Genomic DNA, 25,316 nt, shown 5'->3' with positions numbered 1-25,316 from the left:
CTGCAGTATTGTATTATTCTGTGTTGACAGAAGTGGTTCAGTCAATTGTACAAGTGAAGGAAAAAATATAGAATATCTGCCATTGTATGCTTTCTGCTTTCTTCATGGACCATAAAATTCGAGAAGCCTTATTCTTTCTCTTAGACCAGGGTAGGTTCTTGAAACCTTCCAATCCCAAAGAAAAGTTAGAGATTATGGACTTGGAAATCTTTGATCTTTGAAACCCTTTTAAAATTAATTATGGGAAGAATTTAACGCTTGGTGTGCGGGCACCTGACACACCTGTGTAAAATGACATGCAATATTCCATTCGGCGGGCGTGTGCCGGAGTCGGCTGCGTGCCCGCCGATAATTAAAAGGGCTATTAAGGCTATTAAGCCAATTAAATTCAAATTTATGCTGCCCGTCCAACCTTACGGTTAGCGGGCAGGTGAAAAGGCCAAGCAGCCTTTACGTTTTTTAGGAAACCTCATCCATGAGCGGGATGAGGTTTCCTAAAGTAAATAAAAACTTTATCTTAGAATTAAAAACATGTACCATCTCATGTGACGGTCTCATGAAGGGATATGTTTTATTAAATTTCTACTGTTTTTATTAATTTTTTAAAAAAGCGCTTCAATCTCCCTGAGGCAAGGAGCTGCCTCGGAGATTGAAACGTGCTCTCACGCGCATGCGTGAACTGTGCGCTAGGCTCAGCTCTCCCTCCTCCCCTCGCCTGCACAGGCAGTGTTTAGCACTGCCGCTCGCGATCCACGCAGGGCGGGCCTTAATTGGGCCGCCCGTGTGAAATCGCAGAGCGGAGCCGATCGCGGGTAGCAGTCAGCATGCACGACCGCCCCCGCCGAGCTACCCCACCAAGGGCAAAATCCTGCCCTATGTGTACCACTGAAATGGGGGAGATTCCTCCATGAGTAAAGAACCTTGAACGTAAAGGAAAAATTCTCCGAAATTGGTTGCTTGTGGCAAGATTGTTACGTAATACACAAATGCGTACTATTTCATGTAAAGTGCTTGGAAACTTTTTCTGAGAAAGCATACAACTTCCAGCCTGGGGCAGGTTTCAGTGGAATTAATGCATTTCCACTGATTCATTTGAATTTGGAAATTGAACCACTTCAGATTTGTTCTGAGATTGATTTTCCTCCAAAGATGTGCACAATTTTACATCTTCCTCTGAATTATCAGAGTGGGTGTTCCTTTGTGAAGAGAAATCCCTGTTCTGGTGAGAAGTTGAAAAAATGGAATCATGATTTTAGAAACACCAGCAATACTTAAAAGCTACAAGAGAAATTGCCCATTGGGGTAGCCAACATTGAAAGTAAAAAGTTTCCTTCCCAAGTGACTGTAAAGAAGAAAATAAAAAGGCAATAGGGACAGCCTGGCCACCCTTAATTCTATACCATAACAGCCTAGCCATGATTATTATTGGCTCTTATACTTGTCTTTAGGAAGTAATTTTGTACCTTTTGAAGGTATGAGATGATATATTGTTACTTGGAATCCAAGATGAATCCTGTGGAACAAATTTTCTGTACTATTTAATGAGGGACACCACTTTGTGTTCTTCAAGCTCTCAAAATATAGATATATTGAACTAACTTTATAAGTCTTGTCTCTATATTTTGGTGTGTTAAAATGATACGTTATTCTGTTCAGATGATTTTAAAACTACATATCCTGTTTCAAATCCATATAATTGACCTGGAGCAAGGTTGTTAACTGGAAATGTAGTTTTGAGAGCCTTTTAAATGGTGGCATAAATTGATGGCATTGATAGTATTCACTAACAGATCTATGTGGCGGGACAGGAGATATTGATGACTAATGAATAGTACTCGCCATTCATTATGCTTGCAGCTTTTCACAGAGAGCTTTTGAGTAGCAATTAACTGTTATTGGTTATTTATAACAACACACCCCTTTCTACAGGGGATTTGGTACCTAATGTGACCAGGGTAAGCAACAGCATATGTGTTCAACCAATCAGATTGAAGATTCCTTACTGAGACACTGGACTGGATTTTTGTTCCATGGTCCTGAGTCAGGAACCCAGAGATGCCGGCAGCAGGACCTTGGAAGCAATGTTTGAGGAGGCAGCCAAGAAAGTGGGGAGGTTTTTTTTATATATCTAATTGGAGTGCAGGCACTTAGTTGGCTGCCTCCAGCCCCAGCTCTGCAGCCAAATGAAAATTCTGTGCACTGACTCTAAACCATGGAGTGTAAGTTAGAATACTGCTTGAATATAAAATCATGTACAATAAAGAGAAATAAGGAAAGAAAGATGGGAATGAGACAGAGCAAAGTATATTTTTTGAATCTCCAACAATAATTAAAATCTGAAGGTATGAGACTCTACATTTGTAAATGTTAATTTTTAAAGCCAGAAGTTACTTGGCAGTAATTAAAACTGATCAGACTTTTTAAAAAAAAAATCCCACTTGAATAGACAGGTCCTAATTTTTTTTCTCTGGCATATTTAGTGGAGTCTCATGAGTAAATACCGCGGAGTCTCATGAGTAAATACCGCAACTTCACACCCTTGCTGATCGTTTCAACTTTGAAATACATGCAAGGTACCACTGAAGCGGAGCTTGTGGAGGTGAAGGGTAAATTAGATAGCAACTTCAGGGTTTCCAGATATTATTGTGCATATGTGGATGCCAGAAATTGTTGCCCAGGTGAATGAGACACAGAAAATAATTTCTCTCTCCCCGTTCTGGTCTTTTTGGCTAACCTAAAGATAATGCATCAGAGGGCAATAGAAAAACTAAAATAACTACATCTTTGTTGCTTATATTCCATAGCACAGAAAAACATTTTGTAGATGCATTAGCCTTCAAAAAGGTAGTACTTTAGGTATTGCCTTCAGTCTGCATTTACTATAGGAGCGACTGAAAGTAAGAGGCTGAACCAGGAATAACTAAGAAAACTGCAGATTGTCACTCTTCATATTTATATTTATAAAGCAATGTTGTTATAGTATTAGAAGCATTAGAGCTATACCATTGCCTTTCCAGCAAACTTCTTGGTGTTTTCCTGACCGTTTTGGTTTCCTGTGATTTTCAAATCATTGAGTCCTCTTTGTTTTTGTTTGAAGTATGAAATGAAGTGAAACAGTCAATAAAAGCAGTTATTACAATAACTTTTTAAAAATATATCCTGTAGAAATTCAAAACTCTGTTGGGTAAATTTTAGTAGTCTGTTTAGCAGTTCTATTTAACCCCAAGATAATAGCTGCTTCATCTTGCAGAAAACATCAGATCTAAAGAACAGTGGTGGTTTCTTGGGAATAAGAATGATCGACGGTTTTAAAAGGACTCTGTTATGAAGATGTTACATTGGTATTGAATAACTTCATAAGAGATTTTTTTTTGTGTGTGCAATGTAGTGAACCAAAGCATTACTTTCCTCCCCCTTCTCTTTACCTTTCGTAATGTAAATGAGTGAGACTGGAAAATTGATTGCACTTTCTTATTTTTCTTCCCTACAGGGAACTGGACAATAATGAAATCTCGGGAATAATAGAAGATACAAATGGGGCCTTTGCTGGCTTGGATAGTCTGAGCAAGCTGTGAGTATCTCATCTTTTGAAGTCAGCCAAACTGCATGCATAAAAAGGTTATTGTTTTACAGCCATTGTTCTTGTGCTTGAGCTTTGAATAGGAACTTTGGGAATTAGGTTCATCTTTATGCAGGGTTCAAGAAAGTGATGAGATGCAATGGCTTCTAATTAGCTGTTAAGTTCAGAAGATGTGACATGCTATACTTGAGTATTATAGTTATATGAATACTTTCTAAGTTTTAGAATCCTGGAAATTAAGTAAACCCCCAGATATTCATGGCACATCAGTTTAAAGAACCAACATTTTACACACACTTATTTTAATTATTCTACTGTTAACTGTGGGGAAAGCCTTTCTAAATGACCTGAGGAGGTAAGGAACACAGACTTGAGAGTCTGCTTTAGTTATACTGAGCTTGAGTTTTATTTTTGCCTTTATATTGGAGTCTTAATCAGCAGCTATGCCTGTCTCTTTATGGGGCATGTGGAACATTCCTTGTTCCAGTCCTACTCCGGCCCCCTCCCACAACTCTTTCTCCGGTACATCGATGATTACTTCGGTGCTTCTTCAAGCTCTCGTCGGGATCTGGAAAAATTTATTAATTTTGCTTCCAATCTCCACCCCTCCATCATTTTCACATGGTCCATCTCTGACACTTCCCTTCCTTGACCTCTCTGTCTCAATTTCTGGTGATAGACTGTCCACCAATATCCATTACAAGCCTACTGACTCCCACAGCTACCTCGACTACAGCTCCTCACACCCCGCTTTTTCTGTAAGGACTCCATCCCATTCTCTCAGTTCCTTCGCATCCGTCGCATCTGTTCTGATGATGCAACCTTCAAAAACAGTTCCTCTGACATGTCTTCCTTCTTCCTTAACCGAGGTTTTCCACCCACGGTCGTTGACAGGGCCCTCAACCGTGTCCGGCCCATCTCCTGCGCATCCGCCCTCACGCCTTCTCCTCCCTCCCAGAAACATGATAGGGACCCCCTTGTCCTCACTTATCACCCCACCAGCCTCCGCATTCAAAGGATCATCCTCCGCCATTTCCGCCAACTCCAGCATGATGCCGCCACCAAACACATCTTCCCTTCACCCCCCCCCGGCGGCATTCCGTAGGGACACCCTGGTCCACTCCTCCATCACTCCCTACTCCTCAACCCCCACCTATGGCACTTCCCCATGCCCACGCAAAAGATGCAACACCTGCCCCTTCACTTCCTCTCTCCTCACCGTCCAAGGGCCCAAACACTCCTTTCAAGTGAAGCAGCATTTCACTTGCATTTCCCCTAACTTAGTCTACTGCATTCGTTGCTCCCAATGCGGTCTCCTCTACATTGGAGAGACCAAACATAAACTGGGCGACCGCTTTGCAGAACACCTGCGGTCTGTCCGCAAGAAAGACCCAAACCTCCCTGTCGCTTGCCATTTTAACACTCCACCCTGCTCTCTTGCCCTCATGTCTGTCCTTGGCTTGCTGCATTGTTCCAGTGAAGCCCAACGCAAACTGGAGGAACAGCACCTTATCTTCCGACTAGGCACTTTACAGCCTTCTGGACTGAATATTGAATTCGACAACTTTAGATCTTGAACTCCCTCCTCCATCCCCACCCCCTTTCCGTTTCTTCCCCCTCCCTTTTGTTTTTTTCAATAATTTATATAGATTTTTCTTTTCCCACCTATTTCCATTATTTTTAAATCTATACCTTTAATGCCCTGTTAGTCTTTCCACCCCACCCCCACTAGAGCTGTACCTTGAGTGTCCTGCCATCCATTCGTAATTAGCATATTCTCTTAGATAATATCACCACCTTCAACACCTCTTTGTTCCTTTGTCTGTGACATCTTTTGATTATCTGCTCCTATCACTGCTTGCTTGTCCCTACAACCACCGTCCCCTCCCAACTTCTCTCCCCCCACCACCCCCCCACCTTAAACCAGCTTATATTTCACCCCTCTCCTAATATTACTCAGTTCTGTTGAAGGATCATGAGGACTCGAAACGTCAACTCTTTTCTTCTCCTCTGATGCTGCCAGACCTGCTGAGTTTTTCCAGGTAATTCTGTTTTTGTTTTGGATTTCCAGCATCCGCAGTTTATTGTTTTTTTCACTTGATAATATAGTTATTTTACATAGTCCCTTTAAATTTTTTTGTACAGCTGTGCACACCATATTTATCATTGTACAAGTCTTGGCAATACAATCAAGGCTGCTGGGAGGCTATGTGGCTGTTGAGCTTAGAGGGGACATATAATTTGGCATGTTAAAACCTAAGTGTGGTGCAAATTATATATAACTGTCATAGAGATTAAGATGTTGATACAATGGATTAGCATTTTTGCCTACAGTATAACAAGCCAAGTACTTGTACAATAACAACAACTTGTGTTTATATAGCACCTTTTAAACATGGCAAAATGTCCTCAGGTGCTACACAGGAGCATTATCAAACAAGATTTGACACCAAGCCGTATGAGATAATAGGGCAGTTAGGCCAAAGAGGTAGGTTTTAATGAGCATCTTAAAGGAGAAAAGAGAGGAATAGAAGCAGAGAAGTTTAGACAGGGAATTCCAGACTTTGGGGCCATGGCAGCTGATGACTAGTCCAGTGACATTACCAATACGCCACTGTCTCTATAGATTAATGGAAGGACTACTAAATATTTGTATACATCCTAATGAAGTTTATAAATGCGAATTTGTTTGGTTATTGTTTTGCATTGCTAAACCTTGAGGTGTTACGCTTATAGGTGAGTTACAAAATGAGTAGAATTTTACTGTATTAAAGATGGTAGTGTATGGCATTAGATATGTGTGCTTGGATACCTCTGGTACAAGTTAATTTCTGAAAGATTTGCCTCATCTCTCCAGAGATGCAACAAAGATAGTGACACATGAAGGGATGCAGCTCTATGGATAGCACTTGCCCAAATGGATTTTTTTCACAAGTTTTCCACGTGTCAGTATTGGCAAGCTAAAGCTTAATGTAATTTGCTGGCTGGCATCATACCTAGCAAAACAGAAGATGGCTGTGGCTGTTAGAAGCTATCAACTTGGCACCAGGACATCACTGCAGGAGTTCCTTGGAGCAGTGTTCTAGGCCCAACCATCTTTCAACTACTTTCCGTGGCCTTCCCCTTCATCTTAAGGTTAGAAGTTGGGAAGTTTGCTGATCATTGCAGCATTCAGTTCCATTTGCAACCCCTTGGATCATAAAGCAGTCTGTGCCCACATGCAGCAAGACCTGAACAACTTTCGGGTTTGGGCTGAAAAGTGGCAAGTAACATTTGTGCCACTTAAGGGCCAGGCAATGACCATCTTCAACAAAGAAGAGTGTAACCACTTCCCCATGAGATTTAAGGGCATTACCATTGTTGAATCCCTCACCATCAAAGTCCTGAGGGTTACCATTGACCAGTAACTTAACTGGACCAGGCATATAAATACTGTGGCTTTAAGAGGAGACCAGAGACTGGGAATTTTGCAACGAGTAACTCACCCCTTGGCTCTCCAAAGCTTATCTATCATCTACAAGGCCCAAGTGAGGAGTGTGATGGTGCATGCCCCACTTGCTTGGATGAATGCAGATCCAACAACATTCAAGAAGCTCAACATCATCCAAGACAAAGCTGCCAACTTGACTTTTACTCCATCCACCTTAAACATACACTCCCTCCACTACTAGTGCACCGGTGGCAGCAATATGTTCAGTCTAAAAGATGTATTGCAGCAACTCATGAAGACTCTTAAGACAGCACTTTCCAAACCTGTGACCTCTACCACCTAGAAGAACACGGGAAAAGGGTGCATGGTAATGCCAACCTGCAAGTTTCCCTCAAGTCGCACACCACCCTGACGTGGAAATGCATCATAATTACTGTTGCTGGGTCAAAATCCTGGAACAGTATTGCGGGTGTACCTATATGTGGACTAAAGCGATTCAAGAAGTTAGTTCACTATCACCTCAAGGGCCCTTTGGGATGTGTAATAAATGCTGGCTGTGCCACCCACATCCTGTAAACAAATTTAAGAAACCCTCAACAATTCACATGCATACATTTTTCAGCAGGGTTCAATAGATAGCATTCTGGAATGGGTAAACTGGCAGATCTTGCAAAGAAATCTTCCCTTCCCTGGCCAAGGGTGCTCTGCTAGCAAAATCTAGAACTTTTACCATGGGCAGAATTTTGCCATCGGCGAGCAGGGGGCGGGGCCCACTCGCCGACGCATAAAATGACGTGGGATGATGTCGGGTGGAACCCCCGACGTCACCCCGCCACATTTAAATTTTCAGGAAGGCGGGGGCACAGCAAAATCAGCTGTGGGCCCGCCGACCTGTCAATGGCCAATTGAGGCCATTGACAGGATCATTTAAACAATTAAAGGACCTGCCTGTGGCTAGGAGCCCCGGCGGCAAATAGAGAACACATGAAACCTCATCCAGTGGCAGGATGAGGTTTCATGCAGGGTTTGAAAAATTTTAATAAAGTTATTCTGTAAATTATGAACATGTCCCAACTCATGTGACATTGTCACATGAGGGGGACATGTAAGGGAATTTTTTTTCTATTAATACTTTTCAAACTACAGGCGATCTCCCTGAGGCTGCACTTAGCCTCAGGGAGACGTGCGCTCTTTTGTGTGCATGCGCGAAAGAGCGCGCACACTATTTCAGGGATTCCCCCTCCGCCCGCATAGCGTTTCCTGCCGGACGTCATGCTGGGCGGGCCTTAAATGGCCCGCCCACGTAAAATGGCGGTGCAGCCTGCTTTGTTGGCGGGGGTCAGCTCCGCGCCTGCCGGAGATTGGGTCAGGCCCGCCTGCCTGATAGGCAGAAAATTCTGCCCAATGTGTTACGATCCCAGCTGATAATACTGGACAAGTCAGATCCCAGAGTGTAACCTGGCTTGATAGATCCTAACTTTTTTTTCAGAAACCTTGGAGGAAAGTTACTGAACTTATTCACAGGAGTCTGCTAATGAACTTTTAATAAACAATAAAATATTTATTAAAACAAGAAAAAAGAACTATATTACACCAGACAAAAAAGTTGAGAAGATCTCGATGCAAATATAAGATGATTCAATTTCCCAATATTCCCTTGCCCAGCATTATCTTTACAGACACACAAGCCAGTGAAGTGTTACCACTAGCTTGACACAAAGGCTACTTGGTTGGGACTGCCACATGTGCAAATGATTTTCTTTTGTTGGATTATTTGAGCATTCACTTGATGCTTCTTACCCAACTTGTATCTCTCCCTTAGACACCCAAAACTGCACTCTAAACTCTCTATTGCTTCAACCATAGAGCAAACACATAAGCTCCCAAAACTCAGTCTCGCAGTCGCCTTGTAGTATTTGTTATCTCAGCTGAAAATCCCTGTCTTCACTCCTTGACACAGATTGAACTCTTCTGTCTTTGTGTCTGTGTCGCTTGACCACTGTCACTAGGCAATAGCCCAGTTTTTCCCCCACTTTTTGTTCCCAAAATTGCTAAGCTTCCAATCCCTTTTTAACCCATCCCTTTAATTTCAGGGGTTGTAAAACCTCATTTAAAAATGTATATAATAAAAATTCAACTTAAAAGTTATACGTTGTTCATCACGTGATCTTACCTGAATCAGCCTACTCAAGTATTTTTCTGGTCTGTGTGACTCAACTCCACACTGAACAAAATTACCTGAGCTAACAAAGGGAGTTTGTGAAACTATTCACTAAATTTCTGGAAGAGAAAACCTTTCACTGAATTGTGAATTTAATGCATGTGAACTAAGCATATTAGCAAAGTCACACAGTCTAAAACAGTTCCAAGGCAAAGTCTAACTTTGTTTTGACAGTTTGCAGGATGTAGTTAGCTTATGAGGTTAGTGTTTTTAGAGTGTTTCAGAAAGGCATGCAAGGGCAGGAAGTAAAGTAAAAGCAAGTGGATTTGGCTGGAGGGTTTTGGAACTATTATAAGCATTCTGTCCAGTGTAACGCTGGAGGCTGCAGCTGTCAGCACAGTCAATCTTACTCATTATTTGCTGCTGATTATTGGACAGATTTTTTTATTTTAGCAAGCTGATATTTTTTGGTACTTAGGATATAATTTAATGTGAGCCACATGGTTTTGTCCTCTTGCAATTCATGAATTCTCAAGACTTTTTTAATGAAGCAGCAGAACCCAGTTCTAAATTTACATTTTAACCTGGGAGCAGTTCAAATTTCCTGCCCTTCATATAGTTTCTTTATCTGATTTTGCTGAACTAATTGTGCTTACTCTTTTTCCATTTATCTCCTGTATGTGTTTGGAAACTGCAGAACACTGTTTGGAAACAAGATCAAATCCATAGCCAAAAAAGCATTTGCAGGACTGGAGGCCCTTGAACACCTGTGAGTATCCCACAATACACTGAGTTAGCAGTCTGCCAAGAGTGGCTGCTTTAGTAGACTGCTAGCAATTTAATAGCTTCTTTGTAAACTGAGAAGAAGTTGCATTTGCAGTGGCCATCTGCTTCCTTCTCGATATAGTCTAAACTTTGTCTCTATTTTTATTTTGCCCTTAAGGCATTAAAGGAAAACCTGAGGCTCCAGATAACTTTAAATTTAATACACACCTCCTTTCCCCCATTAATATCTCTTTTTTTGCTAACCAATTTCATAATTTTTACTGAGATGAAAAAGATTAATTTCAAAATGAGATATTTTCCTGATTACCACTGACACCTGAACTTGCCAGACTGCTTGCTATTGCTGTCTTGAATAGAAGATAAACTAGAACTGTTACTGTGGAGATGTACCTTGTGAAAATCTGGAGGATCGTACTCGAGGCACCCTGGAGTTGCAGTGGGGGACAGCTCGGAAGTCCAAACGCAAGGACTCCGCAGGATTTACCCAGGATGTTTCAACCTTCGATTGGGCAATTCCTCTGCAGTGGAATCCTCCGAAAAAGTCTACAGCTTTGAGTTAGAGTCGGAGACTTTGGTTGGTTCTGACTCACTTACCTGAATAAATCCCCCAGGAAATGTTAGACAGGAAAAAACCCGTGTCACTCCTGGGTAAATAGACACTTGAAGCCTAGCCGCTCTGGGGCTGAGGCCTAGCTGCTCTGGGGCTGAAGCCTAGCTGACAAGCCAATTTATTCACAGCAAGGCTGCTGAAAGGGATGAATAAATAATCTGTTTTTAGTGATGTTACACTGGGAGAACTCCCATGCTTCCTCAAATAGTGCCATGGGATTTTTTTTATGCCCTCTCTAGAGACTTTAATGTCTCATCTGAAAGATGGCAGCACCTATATTTTAGCACTCCCTTGGGTATTGCACCAGAGTGTCAGCCTAGATTTAGTGCTCAAGTCTCTGGAATGGGCCATCAACCCACAACCATCTGACTCTGAGGCAAAAGTGCTATCACTGAGTCAAGGTTGACATTTTGGTTGTCCGTGGTTAAATGGGTTCTGCATTGATTTTTTTTTAAAGATTATTCGGCTTACTTATTAAATTTTCTTTATATTAACTTAGGCAGAGGTACTTAAGTAAATGGTTGAGAGACTCTTGGCATTTGTAGACCTTGTCTAAACTAATTTGGAATTAATACCCTTTTTTTTTAAAACGGAAAACAGTGCTTTTCCCATTAGGCTTACTTATTACTTTAGGACATCAACATTGGGTGGAATTATGTTCCAGAAGGGTTTTGATATTTTTAAATGGTATATATATTTTTTTTGTTGAGTGCTCAATATGGTGAAGTTAAATGACTCCAGGTATAGGTCAACTCTAAGTTGTTGAAAGGCCTGTATAAATTGTTAAATGTCTCTTCAGCTCAAATGTAAAAAGTAGATGTCAAGATGGTACACAGAGCAGTAGACCATATATGTTAGATTAGCTTGCAGATACTATTTTATGGACAAATTAGCTATTATACCTTGGTTGGGGGGGGGGGGTGGGATTTTGAATTTTGATTGTCTTTTAATGGCCTTTTTGAAGGAGTGCACCACATTACAATTTGTCCTTTTATAGAAACTTGGCAAATAATATGATCAGGTCTATCCAGGGAGAAGCGTTTACCAAAATGAAGAACCTGAAAGAACTGTAAGTAAACAAAAGTCCATCGTACTAACTTGTGTTTTAGCTGAAATAATCCAGTGGGCACAAAGTAATTATGTTTTGAAATAGTGACGTTTGCGGGTGAAGTTATTTCGGTGCAGTTGGCAATCCAGATGCAAATTGCAGTCAAAATTGCGTAGTTTACTGAATTGAATATTTTGTTCAGGTTCATGCTCAATTATTTGCATATTTGCCAAACCTGGTGTATTCTCTGAACCAGTGCATTCGGACAGCGTTATAGAATGTGTTTTTTTTAAGTAATTGCATTAAGTAGGAGTCTTCAATTTAGAAGTGGTAATCTGGGGCAGTTTAATTAATATAGTTGCAAATGTGCACATCACAAAATAATCACTTTTCAATCGGCGTTTGATTCACCAACTGTGAAGAATCGGATTTTTAAGTAACTGAAAATTACCTCAAAAGAGATATAGAACGTGTTACTAGTTTAATTGGTGTACAGTAGTCAGTTTTTTGGAAAATTCAATCCTGTTACTTAAAATCTTTTAAAATGTGCCTTTGGACCAAAAAAAAGCTTAACTGCACACTTTGATTCTTAAAATTTAACAGAAACTTGCCATAGTGATTAATTTGATCAGGGGAACATGGCCAATTTTATGGCGGGGTGGAGGTGGCTCCTTTCAGCATGATGATTTTAAAACTTGTGCAAGAGATCATGGAATCTCAATATGCACTTCAAATCCTTGATCTTTTCCATTATTTTTGGGCAAATCCAGCACAGCTAGTGGAAGCTCTACCCCACAATCTTTAACAACACTGGATGGTCCCACAAGATGAGGCGAGGCCGTTTGACTGATGCACGGTGCTTTGATCTTTTATCTTTTCTTCAATGGCGCATATAGTTATTAGTTTTTCTATTGCACCTTCAGAGTTTATGGAGGAATGCAATTTTCCCCCTTCACAAGTGAAAAATAATTTATTTGCTTACTTGACACCAAGGGACAAATGTACTTGGATGGCCATACAATTGATTATGGAGCTTAAGGGGTAACACTTTATATCAAGCATGGGGCAAGGCAACAACAGAGGCCTCCATGAACTACTATAGCTGGTGCAGTGATTGAACCTATGCGGTTTTTGTCATTCTGCATCTCTAACCATTAAGCTAACTGACCTAACGGACCTCCGCTGTGTACACCGATCAATCAAGTGCAGTGCACATGTACAAAAAGTAATCAAAAAGCTAATGAAACACTTATTTTTAATCACAAAAGGGTTGGAAATAAAAAACTTAGGCATCAATTCTGCAGTCTTGGTAAAACTGCGTGCAGAATATTGTGTTCAGTTTTCGACACCTTGCATCAAGAAAGATACACTGACTTTGAAGGAGGTATAGTACAAATTAACCAGGTTGATAGGTGGTTAAATTATGAGGACAGGTTGTATAACTTTTGCTTATACTCAATTTTTATAGAAGATTGAGGATAATATGATTGCGATGTTTAAGATCTTAAAAAAATGTTTTGCTAATGCAGGTACAGAAGTACTGTTTCCTTTGGTGGAGGTCCGTTAGATCAGTTAGCTCAGTTGGCTCAATGGCTAGAGATGCAGAATGACAAAAACCACACAGGTTCAATCACTGTACCAGCTGTAGTAGTTCATGGAGGCCTGCATTGTTGCCTTGCCCCATGCTTGATGTGGAGTGTTACCCCTTGAGCTCCATAATCAATTTTGTATCTCTAATGGCGAGAGATGCCTATGATCCTTCGTGGGCTACAGCTCAGTACTATCATTTCTTCTTGCAGGGTAATCCAGAACAAGGGGACGTAAAAATATTTGAGCTAGGTCATTCAGGAGCAAAATCAGGAAGTACTTTTAGACACAAGGTAGTGGAAATCTGGAGTTCTTGCTCCCCTGTAAGGCTGTGGCTACTGGGTCAATTGAAATTTTCAAGAGTGATGTTGATAGATTTTTGTTGAGTTATGATATCAAAGACAGATAAATGGAGTTGAGATACAGGTCAGCCATGAAAGAACTGAATGTTGGAACAAGAGTGAGGTGCTGAATGACGTGCCTCCTACTCCTGTGACACACTTGGCTGTTCACCTTGTAGTGTCTATACCAGTTCTTTGCAAACCAAGACTAAATCATTGCCCTGCACTATCCCCATAGATCCTTACTTCCTTAGCATCCTTACTTCAAAAAGTTCTCCATTTTTCTGTGAAAGGTGCAATGCTTTTCACCTCGGTTGCTTCAGTGATGAGAAACTTCTCCTAACCCTCTTCTCGTGTTCTTGATGACCATTTGAAATTGATGACTCCTTGTCACTGATTCCACAACCAGAGAAATGTTTATTTCCTTTGTTACAATCCCTGTAGAGACCAATAACTCTTTAAAAGAGATATGAATTTCCCAGAAACTGATGAAAATTACCGAAGGACAAGGTTTCAAGTTTTAAGACCTTTATGGTAACAAACCAAAACCCACATCGACTAAACATTACTCAGTATGTAACTAATATACTAAACTACAGAAAAGGTACTTTCCCCATTAACCAGTTAATGCAACTGAAAACCCTGCGCCACTTTATGCATTATGGCACATTCTCAGCAAATCTGCAGTGTTGTGCTTAAAAGTCCCAAGCAGCTCCTGGCTATTCAACAGACTATTTTCTCCCTGTTATACCAGGACTAGTCTTCCAGAGTTCTAGTTTCTTCACTCGATCTCCTGAGTATAACTGAATCAACTTCAGCATCAAGACACCATTTGGCAACTTGTTGGTCTTTAAATCTCTACAAAAGTCCATCTCTTCAAACAGGGTATCTGTCTCACCAACATTCTGCTCTCGCAGCAATAGCTTCTCTGCTTCTTCTCACAGCAGCATCTCTATCTGATGGAGCCTGCAAGCCTGGGTCCAACAAGAAGAGCTGTGCCCGTCTTGTGTCAAGGTGTGAAAACTGGCACTCGAGTTTGAGTTTCAACCTGGGCCTCTGTCCCCATGGCAACCAAATCATACGGGCTTGTCTCTGGGCAGTTTTCAGCATGATTGTACCACCCCCCCCCCCACCCCTTTTTCCAGGGCACTCTGTTTTACTTTTAAAGTAAAAGAGACAACTTAAAGCATGACTGTCTTTTTAAATCTCAAAATCTTAACACCTTATTCATGCTTACCAATCCCATCATCTGTATGGGATCTCCTCTTGCCCTTCTCTTCTGTAGTGGAAATAGTCCCTGTATTGCAAGTCCTCACCCCATAACTGATATCCCATCGCTGGCAGTATCTTGAAGAGTCTATCTTATATGTTTTCTCTGGTTTTAATGCCCATTCTATATCTGGTGGAAAAAGTTGCTCTAATTGTAGCCTAACCATTGCCTTGTCAAAGGTTTTGCACTTGTATACTCCTGTTTATGGTACCAAAATGCTAATGATCTTGTCCATGATTTTATCCACCCTTGGAATTGTCTATGTGAATGCTTTGATTTCCCTGTTCATTTGCACGCTTCAGTGTCTTCCCATTCAGTTGATATTTCCATTCCTTGCAAGCTATATTGGCTTATATATCTTCATATTAAATTCCATCTGTGGCCTATATCCATTCCACAAACCTGATGTCTTTTACAGTTTGCCTTGCTGTTTGTCAATCTTCTACTTTTGCATTGTAAGAAAATTTCAAGATTGTTTCCTTTCACCATCTGAATGATATCCATTTAATTCCATCTTCATTAACCAATTTTCTAGTCATGATGCTACATTTCCTCTGTTATGATATGCCTGATCTTTGATAATCCCCATGACACCTTATTGAGTACATTCTGAAAATCAATTTATACCACATTTACTGCATTCCCTCCATCTTGATCAATTCAAGTCATTACTAAGTATGTCAAACACGACTTGCTTGTGTTAGCCATTAATTAACCTATGCATTTTTAAGTGCTTACTAATTTGACCATGATAGCCTATGTTTTATGCTATAGATGCTGGCTGCCCATGCCCTATATGCACACAGATACTTGAATTTGGAAGATCTGTTGATCATGGCGGTGACTTAAAACGGGCAGATTTAACTTTACATTAAAGCTAATGAATCTCAAGTGTCATGAAGCTGTATATAATATTTTGGAAAATATTTTTCTTATGAAATAGAGGTTTAGTCTGCGGGTGTTTCTTAATTGGATTAAAATCAGCTAGCCTGGGTGCTTTGATGGGTACTAATTTTGATGTGTATAGGAGATAGCTGCATTGCATTTTTGAATAGAGCATTCAAGAATTGGGGTGAAAACTGATGCCTTTCTAGCAGCTACCAAGCAATATATTTATATTACTAATAAAATTGGTACTATGAAAGGGTTTCATTGTTAAAAGGTGAAGTTCAAAGAGGCTGGTGAGACAATAAGAAATTGAATTCAATCAGTGTGGCAGGTATAACTTCAGTTTTTGGGTGTGCAGGGCAGAGGCAATGTGAGATCAAAAGGCAGCTGCAAGCCTCCAACTGGCTCCAAAGGAAATGGGGAAGGTAGAGGCTCAACATGTTCCCTCTAGGGTAATAGGAAGGAGTAACAAGCCCAGAGAACCATGGATGACCAAAGATATTCAGGATAAGATGAGAAGGAAAAGAGAGGCTTTTAGCAGGTACAAGGGGAGCAAATCAGCGGAGGCATTAGTGGAGTACAGAAAGTGCAGGGTGGATCTTAAGAAAGCAATTCGGAGAGCAAAGAGGGGAAATGAGAAAGCTCTGGCTGGTAAAAGTAGGGAAAATCCCAAGATATTCTATACGCATATCAATGGGAAGAGGATAACCAGGGAAAGAGTAGGGCCCATTAGGGACCAAGGGGGCAATCTATGGGTGGAGCCAGAGGACATCGGTAGAGTGTTGAACGAATACTTCACATCCGTCTTCACCCAAGAGAATGAGGATGAAGGTATGGAACTTGGGGAGAGAGACTGCGAGGTTCTTGAGCAAATTAATATAGGGAGTGACAAGGTATTGGAGGTGTTGGCAGGCTTAAAAGTGGACAAATTCCCAGGTCCAGAGGATTTGTGTCCCAGATTGCTGAGGGAGGAGATCGCAGGGGCTCTGACCCAAATTTTTAATTCCTCTCTGGCCGTGGGGGAGGTGCCAGATGACTGGAGAACAGCTAATGTGGCTCTGCTATTCAAGAAGGGTTGCAGAGATAAGCCAGGGAACTACAGACCAGTGACTCTCACGTCAGTGGTAGGGAAACTATTGGAGAAAATTCTGAAGGAGAGAATCTATCTCCACTTGGAGAGGCAAGGATTGATCAGGGATAGTCTGCTTGGCTTTGTCAGAGGGAGGTCATGCCTAACAAATTTGATTGAAGTTTTTGAGGAGGTGACCAGGTGTGTAGATGAGGGCAGTGCAGTTGATGTAGTTTATATGGATTTCAGCAAAGCCTTTGACAAGGTCCCACATGGGAGACTTATAAAGAAGGCAAATGCACATGGGATACAGGGTAATTTGATGAGGTGGATTCAAAAATGGCTTAATTGTAGGAGACAGAGGGTGATGACAGAAGGCTGCTTTAGTAACTGGAAGCCCGTGTCCAGTGGCGTACCACAGGGATCTGTGCTGGGTCCCCTATTATTTGTCATTTATTTAAACAACATAGATGACTATGTGGGGGGTAGGATTAGTAAGTTTGCGGATGACACAAAGATTGGCCGGGTGGTTAACAGTGAGGTTGAGTGTCTTGGGCTACAGGAAGATATAGACAGGATGGTCAAATGGGCAGATAAGTGGCAGATGGAATTTAACCCTGAAAAGTGAGGTGATACACTTTGGAAGGAGTAATTTGACAAGGAAGTATTTAATGAACGGCATGACACTAGGAAATTCTGAGGAACAAAGGGACCATAGATCTCTGAAGGCGGAGGGGCATGTTAGTGGGGTGGTGAAAAAGGCATATGGGACACTTGCTTTTATCAATCGAGGCATAGATTACAAAAGCAGGGAGGTCATTTGTACTTTGGTGAGGCCACAGCTGGAGTACTATGCGCCGTTCTGGTTGCCACATTATAGGAAGGATGTGATTGCACTGGAGGGGGTGCAGAGGAGATTCACCAGGATGTTGCCTTGGATGAAACATTTAAGTTATGAAGGGAGGTTAGATAGACTTGGAGCAGAGAAGACTGAGGGGCGACCTGATCGAGGTGTACAAGATTATGAGGGGCATGGACAGGGTGGATAGGGAGAAGCTGTTCTCCTTAGTTGAAGGGTCAGTCACGAAAGGACACAAGTTCAAGGTGAAGGGCAGGAGGTTTAGGGGGGATGTGAGGAAAAATTTTACCCAGAGGGTGGTGACGGACTGGAAGGGTGGTGGAGGCGGGTTGCCTCACATCTTTTAGAAAGTACCTGGATGAGCACTTGGCATGTCATAACATTCAAGGCTATGGGCCAAGTGCTGGTAAATGGGATTAGGTAGGTAGGTCAGGTGTTTCTCACGTGTCGGTGCAGACTCGATGGGCTGAAGGGCCTCTTCTGCACTGAGAGATTCTGTGATTCTGTGAACCTCATTTTGAATTTGTAAGGTGAAAATGCTCTGCCTGGTGTTTGGTTAAGTCTATGGGTTGCTGTTGCCTTAATGGAGATTAGTTTGGGAAGTTATGATAGTAGTAATTTGTAGTCACATGTATATATATTTTAACCTGTGTAAATTAATAAAATGTTTCACTTTTTTTAACGTAAAACCTCAAGAACTGATGGTCTGATTCCTGAATTTAGAGTCTCATCTCAGAACACTTAAAATTATAGGTTATGACAGTTGTTTAAAGTTTCCCTCTGGGATTTTTAAACAACTCCACTTTACCAACTGCATCGGTCATAACACCAAGCAAATAGATTAAGGTTGCTCCATTAATCATAACCTTTATGCTGGTTTAATTTTTGGAATTTTATTACATGTTTATATATTGTTCAACCAGACTAATGTATGACGTGTTTCTGCAGATCTATGAACAGTGATAGCTTTTTATGTGACTGCCAATTAAAATGGCTGCCACAGTGGCTCATAGGACGAGACTTCCAATCCAGTGTAGTTGCTACGTGTGCTCATCCAGAATCACTGAAAGGCAAAAGTATCTTCATTGTGCCTGCAGAAAGTTTTGTTTGTGGTAAGTTATTTTTAAGTGATAGAAAGCTTTGAATATTTGTGGGGCATCTTTCTGCTGGAACTGTAGCCATTCTGTTAATGATTACACTAATTTTAGAAGCTGACGTTGAGCCGTATGCCTGTGACTGTTTTAGTTGGTTTCTTTAGCGGTGGCATAGTGGTATTGTCACTGTACTGGTAATCCAAGACCCAGGTTAATGATCTGGGGACTCCGGTTCGAATCCCACCACGGCAGATGGTGGAATTTGAACTCAATAAATATCTGGAATTGAAAGTCTAGTGATGACCATGAAACCATTGTCGATTGTCGTCAAAACATACCTGGTTCACTAATGCCCTTTAGGGAAGAAAATCTTCTGTCGTCACCTGCTCTGGCCTACATGTGACTCCAGACCCACAGCAATATGGTTGACTCTTAAATGCCCTCTGAACAAGGGCAATTTAGGGATGGGCAATAAATGTTGGCCTAGCCAACAATGCCCACATCCCATGAACAAATAAAAAGCCAGCTTGCAGAATTTGGTACTGTTCAATTGCTATTCAAATATTAAATTGCGCTGCATGAATCTCTATTTAATTTGCCTGACGTGAATTGGAATACAATTTTTTTCCGAGATTGACCTGACATAAGCCCTTCAATGATATTATAGAATTGGCTGCAGGAAAATACGTGATAGTGGTAGGTGTAACTTATGCGAGGACCTTATTGGCAGAAAACTGCTTGTCTGTAATTAGTACACCTGTGATATAGCTGACATGGGAAATTTGCTATGTAGGAGTAGCAGGCAGAACTCTGGCTGTTGTTGGGTGCAAGTCGTTGGTTTAATGCACTATGCCGAAGTATCTACATTTTCGTTTTATGCCATGTGAAAAGTATGGCTTATAGTTGAAGAAATGCTCATTATGATATTAACTGACTTAGGACACATGTGACTTGAGAATAGTAGAAACAGTTATGAATTGAGACCAACTGTTCGTTGCAGGTTTTGCAGCTGCAATATTAACTTCACCCATACTTTTTAAAATTTTAAACATCTTGTTTACAGTTACCTGAGTGTCAGTAGCTAGTGTCCTTTATTCTCTTTGCTAATTCCAGCATTTTGGAAAACTGAAAAGCAATTGTTTTTGTTTGAGAAATCTTGAATTGGGGCAAAAATGCCAAAATGTTCCACTATAATAACTTTTTTGAAAATTTTCATTATTGATTCTATTAGCTTAACATGAATCTCTTTCCATGTAAAACATTAAATCTGGAATCCTAGACTACCGTTCACCTTGGTTATTCCCTATGTAATTCATTTCATTATGTATTGGTTATATCAGTTTTTTAATTGCTCCAGTAGCCTCTTGCCCATCCAAAGCAATTTACACTCTTTGCGTAAATTACAAACTGCTCTTCACACATGTATCCTGTTTAACTATGCAGATGACTTTCCAAAGCCTCAGATAATACTTCAGCCTGAGACAACTATGGCTATGCTTGGCAAAGACATACGTTTCACTTGTTCTGCAGCAAGCAGTAGTAACTTTCCAATGATATTTGCCTGGAAGAAAGATCATGAGATTCTTCACGAGGCTGAGATTGAGAACTTTGCACATGTTCGGGCAAAGGATGGTGAAGTAATGGAATACACTACCATTCTTCATTTAAGAAAAGTGAAATTTACAGATGAAGGAAGATATCAATGTATTATAACTAACAACTTTGGCTCAACCTATTCCAATAGAGCCAAGCTTACAGTCAATGGTGAGTATAAGCAGGAAAAGCACCTGATGGTGTGCAAATTTCCTAATTTTTAATTTAATTGTTGCTAAAAATAAAAGTCCAAGATGGTGACACTCGCAAATTCGGGAGACTAACTGGCTTAACCTTTTATAGTTGCTTGTTTCCATGTTGCAATTTAATCTTGCTACAGAATGATCCTGAGTTTTTACACCATTTGTGGTTGCCATGTTTTCTTGCCTTCACACTTTTTTACTTCTCAATCATTGGTTCAAAAATGTTTACAAGATTCTTGAAACTGAGCCTGTTATATTAATAGCATCTCTGCTAGTGGAATGGACATGGTCTGAGGTGACAGCCCTGGAAGCAGAACCTGCTTCAAAGAATTTTACTTGAGCCACTTTTATCTCTCACTAATGCTGATTATTGATACCTCAAACCAGCCATAAGAATGAGGAATTACAAAAGAGGAGTGAACCAAGGGCAAGTAGACTACACTTGGAACATGACAAGCTGGCACAGGCACAATGAGTGAGTAGCTGGCTGTCTTCTGTAATACAAGATCACAAGAAATAGGAGCAGGAGTAGGCCATTCAGTTTCTCGAGCTTGCTCTGCCATTCAAAAAGGTCATGGGTGACCCAATTGTGGCCTCAACTCTACTTTCCTGTGTACCACCCCCATAACCCTTTAACTTCTTGTAGATCAAAAACCTTTCTAACTCAGCTTTGAATATATTCAGTGACCCAGCTTCCACTGCTCTCCAAGGTAGAGAATTTCAAAGACCAACAACTGAGAAGAAATTCCTCCTCATCTCAGTCTGAAATGGAAGACCCTTTATTTTGAAACTTGCCCCCAGTTCTAGCCTCTCCCATCTCAGTATCCTCTCAGTATCTACCCTGTCAAGCCCCCTCAGAATCTTATGTTTCATTAGGATCACATCTCATTCTTAATTCCAGTGAGTATAGGCTCAACATGCTCAACCTTTCCTCATAAGACAATCTCTTCATCCCAGGAATCAGCCTGGTGAACCTTCTCTGAACCGCTTCCAATGCAACTATATCCTTAAGTGTGGAGATCAAAACTGTGCACAGCACTAGAGGTGTAATCTCATCAGTGCCTTGTACAGCTGTAGCAAGACCACACCCCTTTGCAATAGAGGCCAACATTCCATTTGCCTTCCTGATTACTTGCTATAGCTGTATGCTGACTTTTTTGTGATTCATGTACAAGGACACCTAGATCCCTTTGTACTGCATCATCCTGCTTTCTCACTTCATTTAAATAAGATTCTGCTTTTCTATTCTTCCTGCCAAATTGGATAACCTCACATTTTCCCACATTATACTCCATCTGCCAAATGTTTGCTCGCTTGCTTAACCTATCTGTATTCCTTTGCAGACTATTTGTATCCTCCCAAATTGCTTTCCTACCTATCTTTGCATTGTCAACAAATTTGGTTAATATATATTCGGTCCCTTCATCCAAGTCATTAATATAGATGTAAATAATTGAGGCTGCAGCACTGATCCCTATGGCACTCCACTTGAAAATGACCCAGTCATCTTGACCCCCTGTGTCCTGTCAGCATGGATAGAGGATTGGTTAACTAAGATATCCCCACAACACCATGAGCTCTTCTCTTGTGTTGTAATCTTTTATGTGCTACCTTAGCGAATCTCTTTTGGAAGTCCAAATATGCTACCTCTACTGGTTCCTCTTTATCCACCCTGCTTGTTACATCCCCAAAGAGCTCCAATAAATTTGTTCAACACAATTTCCCTCCCGCAAAACCATGTTGATTCTGCCTGATATGATTTTCTAAATGTCCTGCAATCTACCTCCTTAATAATGGATTCTAGCATTTTCCCAATGACTGATGTTAGGCTAACTGACCTATAGTTTCCTGCTTTCTGTCTCCCTCCTTTTCTTGAATAGAGGTGTTACATTTGCTGGGACCTTTGCAGAACTTGGAAGGAAAATGATTTCAGGCTCTGGTGCATGATCAATAAGTTGCTTTTGGGTAGATAGTATAACTTCTTTTGGTAGTGTGTAATACTGATTTCCTAAAGGGTGGGGAATAATGAAGGGCGCCACCATTCTTGCATCAAAATTTAGTCTGAATAGACTATAACACACATCCTGAGTCAATTAACCATGCCAGTGGAGGATCCATTCAAAGATTTTCCAGGATATTTTTGGAACATTGTGGTCATTCCTGGAGCAATGAAGAGGAAATCAAATATACCATTTCCGATAAGATGTAACTACCTTAAGTATGAGTGAAAATCCTTTGGAAATCTGGCAGAAGCTATTGTTTTGAACTCTTAATGGTTATGTGGATGTGAGGAAAACAGGACAACAGTAGGGGCTAGTGTTACACCTACATCCATGTTTTTAGCTTACAAATGAGTAAACTTGGCTGTTTGTGCAAATACTATAGCTTGATTTTAAAATGTTCGAAAATGTACATCTTTCTATACTCCTGTATTTTCTTAAGTCAGTCGAGTCCTTGAACTGTTGGTCCTTTTAAGCTCAGGTTTGGTTATTAATTTGTCTATCATATTGTGGGGTGCTTGTGCCACTGTTCCTAAAATAGATCTCTGGTCTTTCAGACCATCTGTCTTAGCAGCTCCTGGTGTTTTATAACTTGCATACAGCTGACAAGACACATTGTTGGGGAACTTTCAGTGCAAATGCTCCACTAACATCCCAATAAAATTCCAAACTTAGTGACGTTTTCTAATATTTGTTTGTTCAATGATGATGGAGCTATCAGATTTTCATTTTTAAATTTTCTCCTGGGTTTTAAGGAAGTAAATTGAATCAAAAAAGATCAGAAAAGACCATTCATCCTCAACTCATTTAACTAACAACATTTGAACAAGCTAAATTGTACATTTGAGGAAAAAAATTTCATTGAGTTTGAGTTAAACATTTTATGTTTACAGTGTTACCGTCATTTGTTAAGACTCCAAGAGATATAACAATCCGAACTGGAGCCAATGCTCGTCTTGAATGTGCTGCCACCGGTCACCCAACTCCACAGATTGCATGGCAGAAGGATGGAGGCACAGATTTTCCTGCAGCTCGAGAAAGACGGATGCATGTGATGCCTGAAGATGATGTTTTCTTTATCGTGGATGTAAAAATTGAAGACCTGGGAGTTTACACTTGCACAGCTCAAAATATTGCTGGGGCTATTTCAGCCAATGCTTCCCTCATGGTGTTGGGTAGGTGGATTCAGTATTTATATATAGATGTTTTATTTAGAATTGCCCCTTACTAAAAATTCTGTATCCAAAATCACTAATTCATTGCAGAGTAAAATTGTTCATAAATGAGCTCAAATATTTAGCCTCACTTATTAGGGGAAAATTTGTAGATCGGCTAAGTATGATCATTTTACTGCTCTCAAACCCGTATCACTATAACTTGTTAATATAATCTTTGTGTGAACCAATACAGATTTGGGTTATGAGAAACATGAGGCATAAGCAAACAAATTGTTTCCTTTTTAAAGTTCTCTCTCTCACCCAATATTTATAAAAGAAACAAAATTAAGATACTACTTTGGTTTGTGAGATTTTTCGTTAAGTGAATTACTTCCCTTCCCAGGAAGACCTACCATTTTTCTGAATTGTTCCAATAACATCATTTATACTGGCATCTTGCCTGTGTTCTGCAATGACTCTTTCATATTCTGTCCATTCTTTAACAAATCTCCTTTCACATATTGATTATAAATGTTTAAACTGTAGTAGCTGGGTTTCTCTAGAGACAATAATAACTTTATGGTCTGCCTATTACAACTCCTCAAAATTTCTCCTTTCCTTCAAGGCTCTTGCAATATTTTCATTGAACAAAACCCAATCCCTCGTTTTGGCGTATATATTTGCTTTGCTACGTTTAGATAATGTGAAAACATGATGCTTGGTTTGGCATACCAGAATCGTAGCAATCTATATAAGTTACAATACAGAAACAGGCCATTTCACTCAGTCAGTCCTTGTTGATGTTTGCACTCCATGTGAATAAATAGTTTCAATCATGTTTACCCACCCTGTTCTTATACCCATTTGTTCCCCTTTTGCTTCATCCACTTAACCTAATCTTGAATGTTGACATAGTGTCGATCTCAATGATTAAGCCTGGAAGTGAATTCCGCAACTTCACAAAAGCAAAATACTGCAGGTGCTGGAAACCTGAAAAACAGAAGATAGTGGAAATACTCAGGTCAGGCAGCATCTGGGAAGAGAAACAATTGACATTTCAAGTCTGTGACCTTTCATCAGAACTGGTAAAAGTTAGAAATATAATAGATTTTGAGTAAGTGAAAAGTGGGGAGGTTGTGTAGAACAACAAATGGGAAGTTTTATGATAAGGTGGAAGGCAGGAAAGGTTAAATGACAGTAGTTTTCATGGTGCAAGGCCAAAGGGAGTCGTAATGGGACAAGTAAAGAAGCAAAAGATGTGTCTAGAGGAGGTGTGAATGGCAGGATAGTTGCCTTTCTAACCCAAAGTAAAGGAAAGAAGAGGAAAACGAGAGGGAAAATCGAGCCGGAAAAGAAACATAAACCAAATTGGGGCAGAGGTTATGATCTAAAATTGCTGAATGCAATTTTGAGCCCAGAAAGTTGTAAAGTGTCCAGTCCAAACATGAAGTGCTGTTCCTTGAGCTTGCATTGAGCTTCATTGGAACATTGTAGCAGGTCAAGGACTGAAAGGTCAGTGTCACAAGGTGGAGAATTAAAATGACAGGTGACTGGAAGCTCGGGGTCACATTTAAGGACTGAACACAGGTGTTCCACAAAGAACTGTTCAAAATGATCATCCAGTCTGCATTTGGTCTCCC

At 40.6% G+C, this 25,316-nt stretch overlaps 1 protein-coding gene across 2 annotated transcripts in view; it reads left to right on the top strand.

Moving 5' to 3' along the window:
* Window positions 1-25,316, top strand: part of lrig1 (leucine-rich repeats and immunoglobulin-like domains 1) — a 154,188-nt gene that overhangs the window by 106,647 nt on the left and 22,225 nt on the right. For both annotated transcript variants that reach the window (XM_078543673.1, XM_078543672.1), the window contains 6 exons: window positions 3,491-3,571; window positions 9,869-9,940; window positions 11,565-11,636; window positions 18,578-18,741; window positions 20,167-20,487; window positions 23,413-23,694. In XM_078543673.1, coding sequence (XP_078399799.1) covers window positions 3,491-3,571; window positions 9,869-9,940; window positions 11,565-11,636; window positions 18,578-18,741; window positions 20,167-20,487; window positions 23,413-23,694 — 992 coding nt within the window. The remainder of the gene's footprint in view (window positions 1-3,490; window positions 3,572-9,868; window positions 9,941-11,564; window positions 11,637-18,577; window positions 18,742-20,166; window positions 20,488-23,412; window positions 23,695-25,316) is intronic.

The sequence above is a fragment of the Cetorhinus maximus genome, chromosome 6 (assembly GCF_964194155.1).
Source record: "Cetorhinus maximus chromosome 6, sCetMax3.hap1.1, whole genome shotgun sequence".
Classification (NCBI taxonomy): domain Eukaryota; kingdom Metazoa; phylum Chordata; class Chondrichthyes; order Lamniformes; family Cetorhinidae; genus Cetorhinus; species Cetorhinus maximus.
Note: the sequence above shows the minus strand (reverse complement) of the source record. Positions and strands in the feature narration are given on the sequence as shown.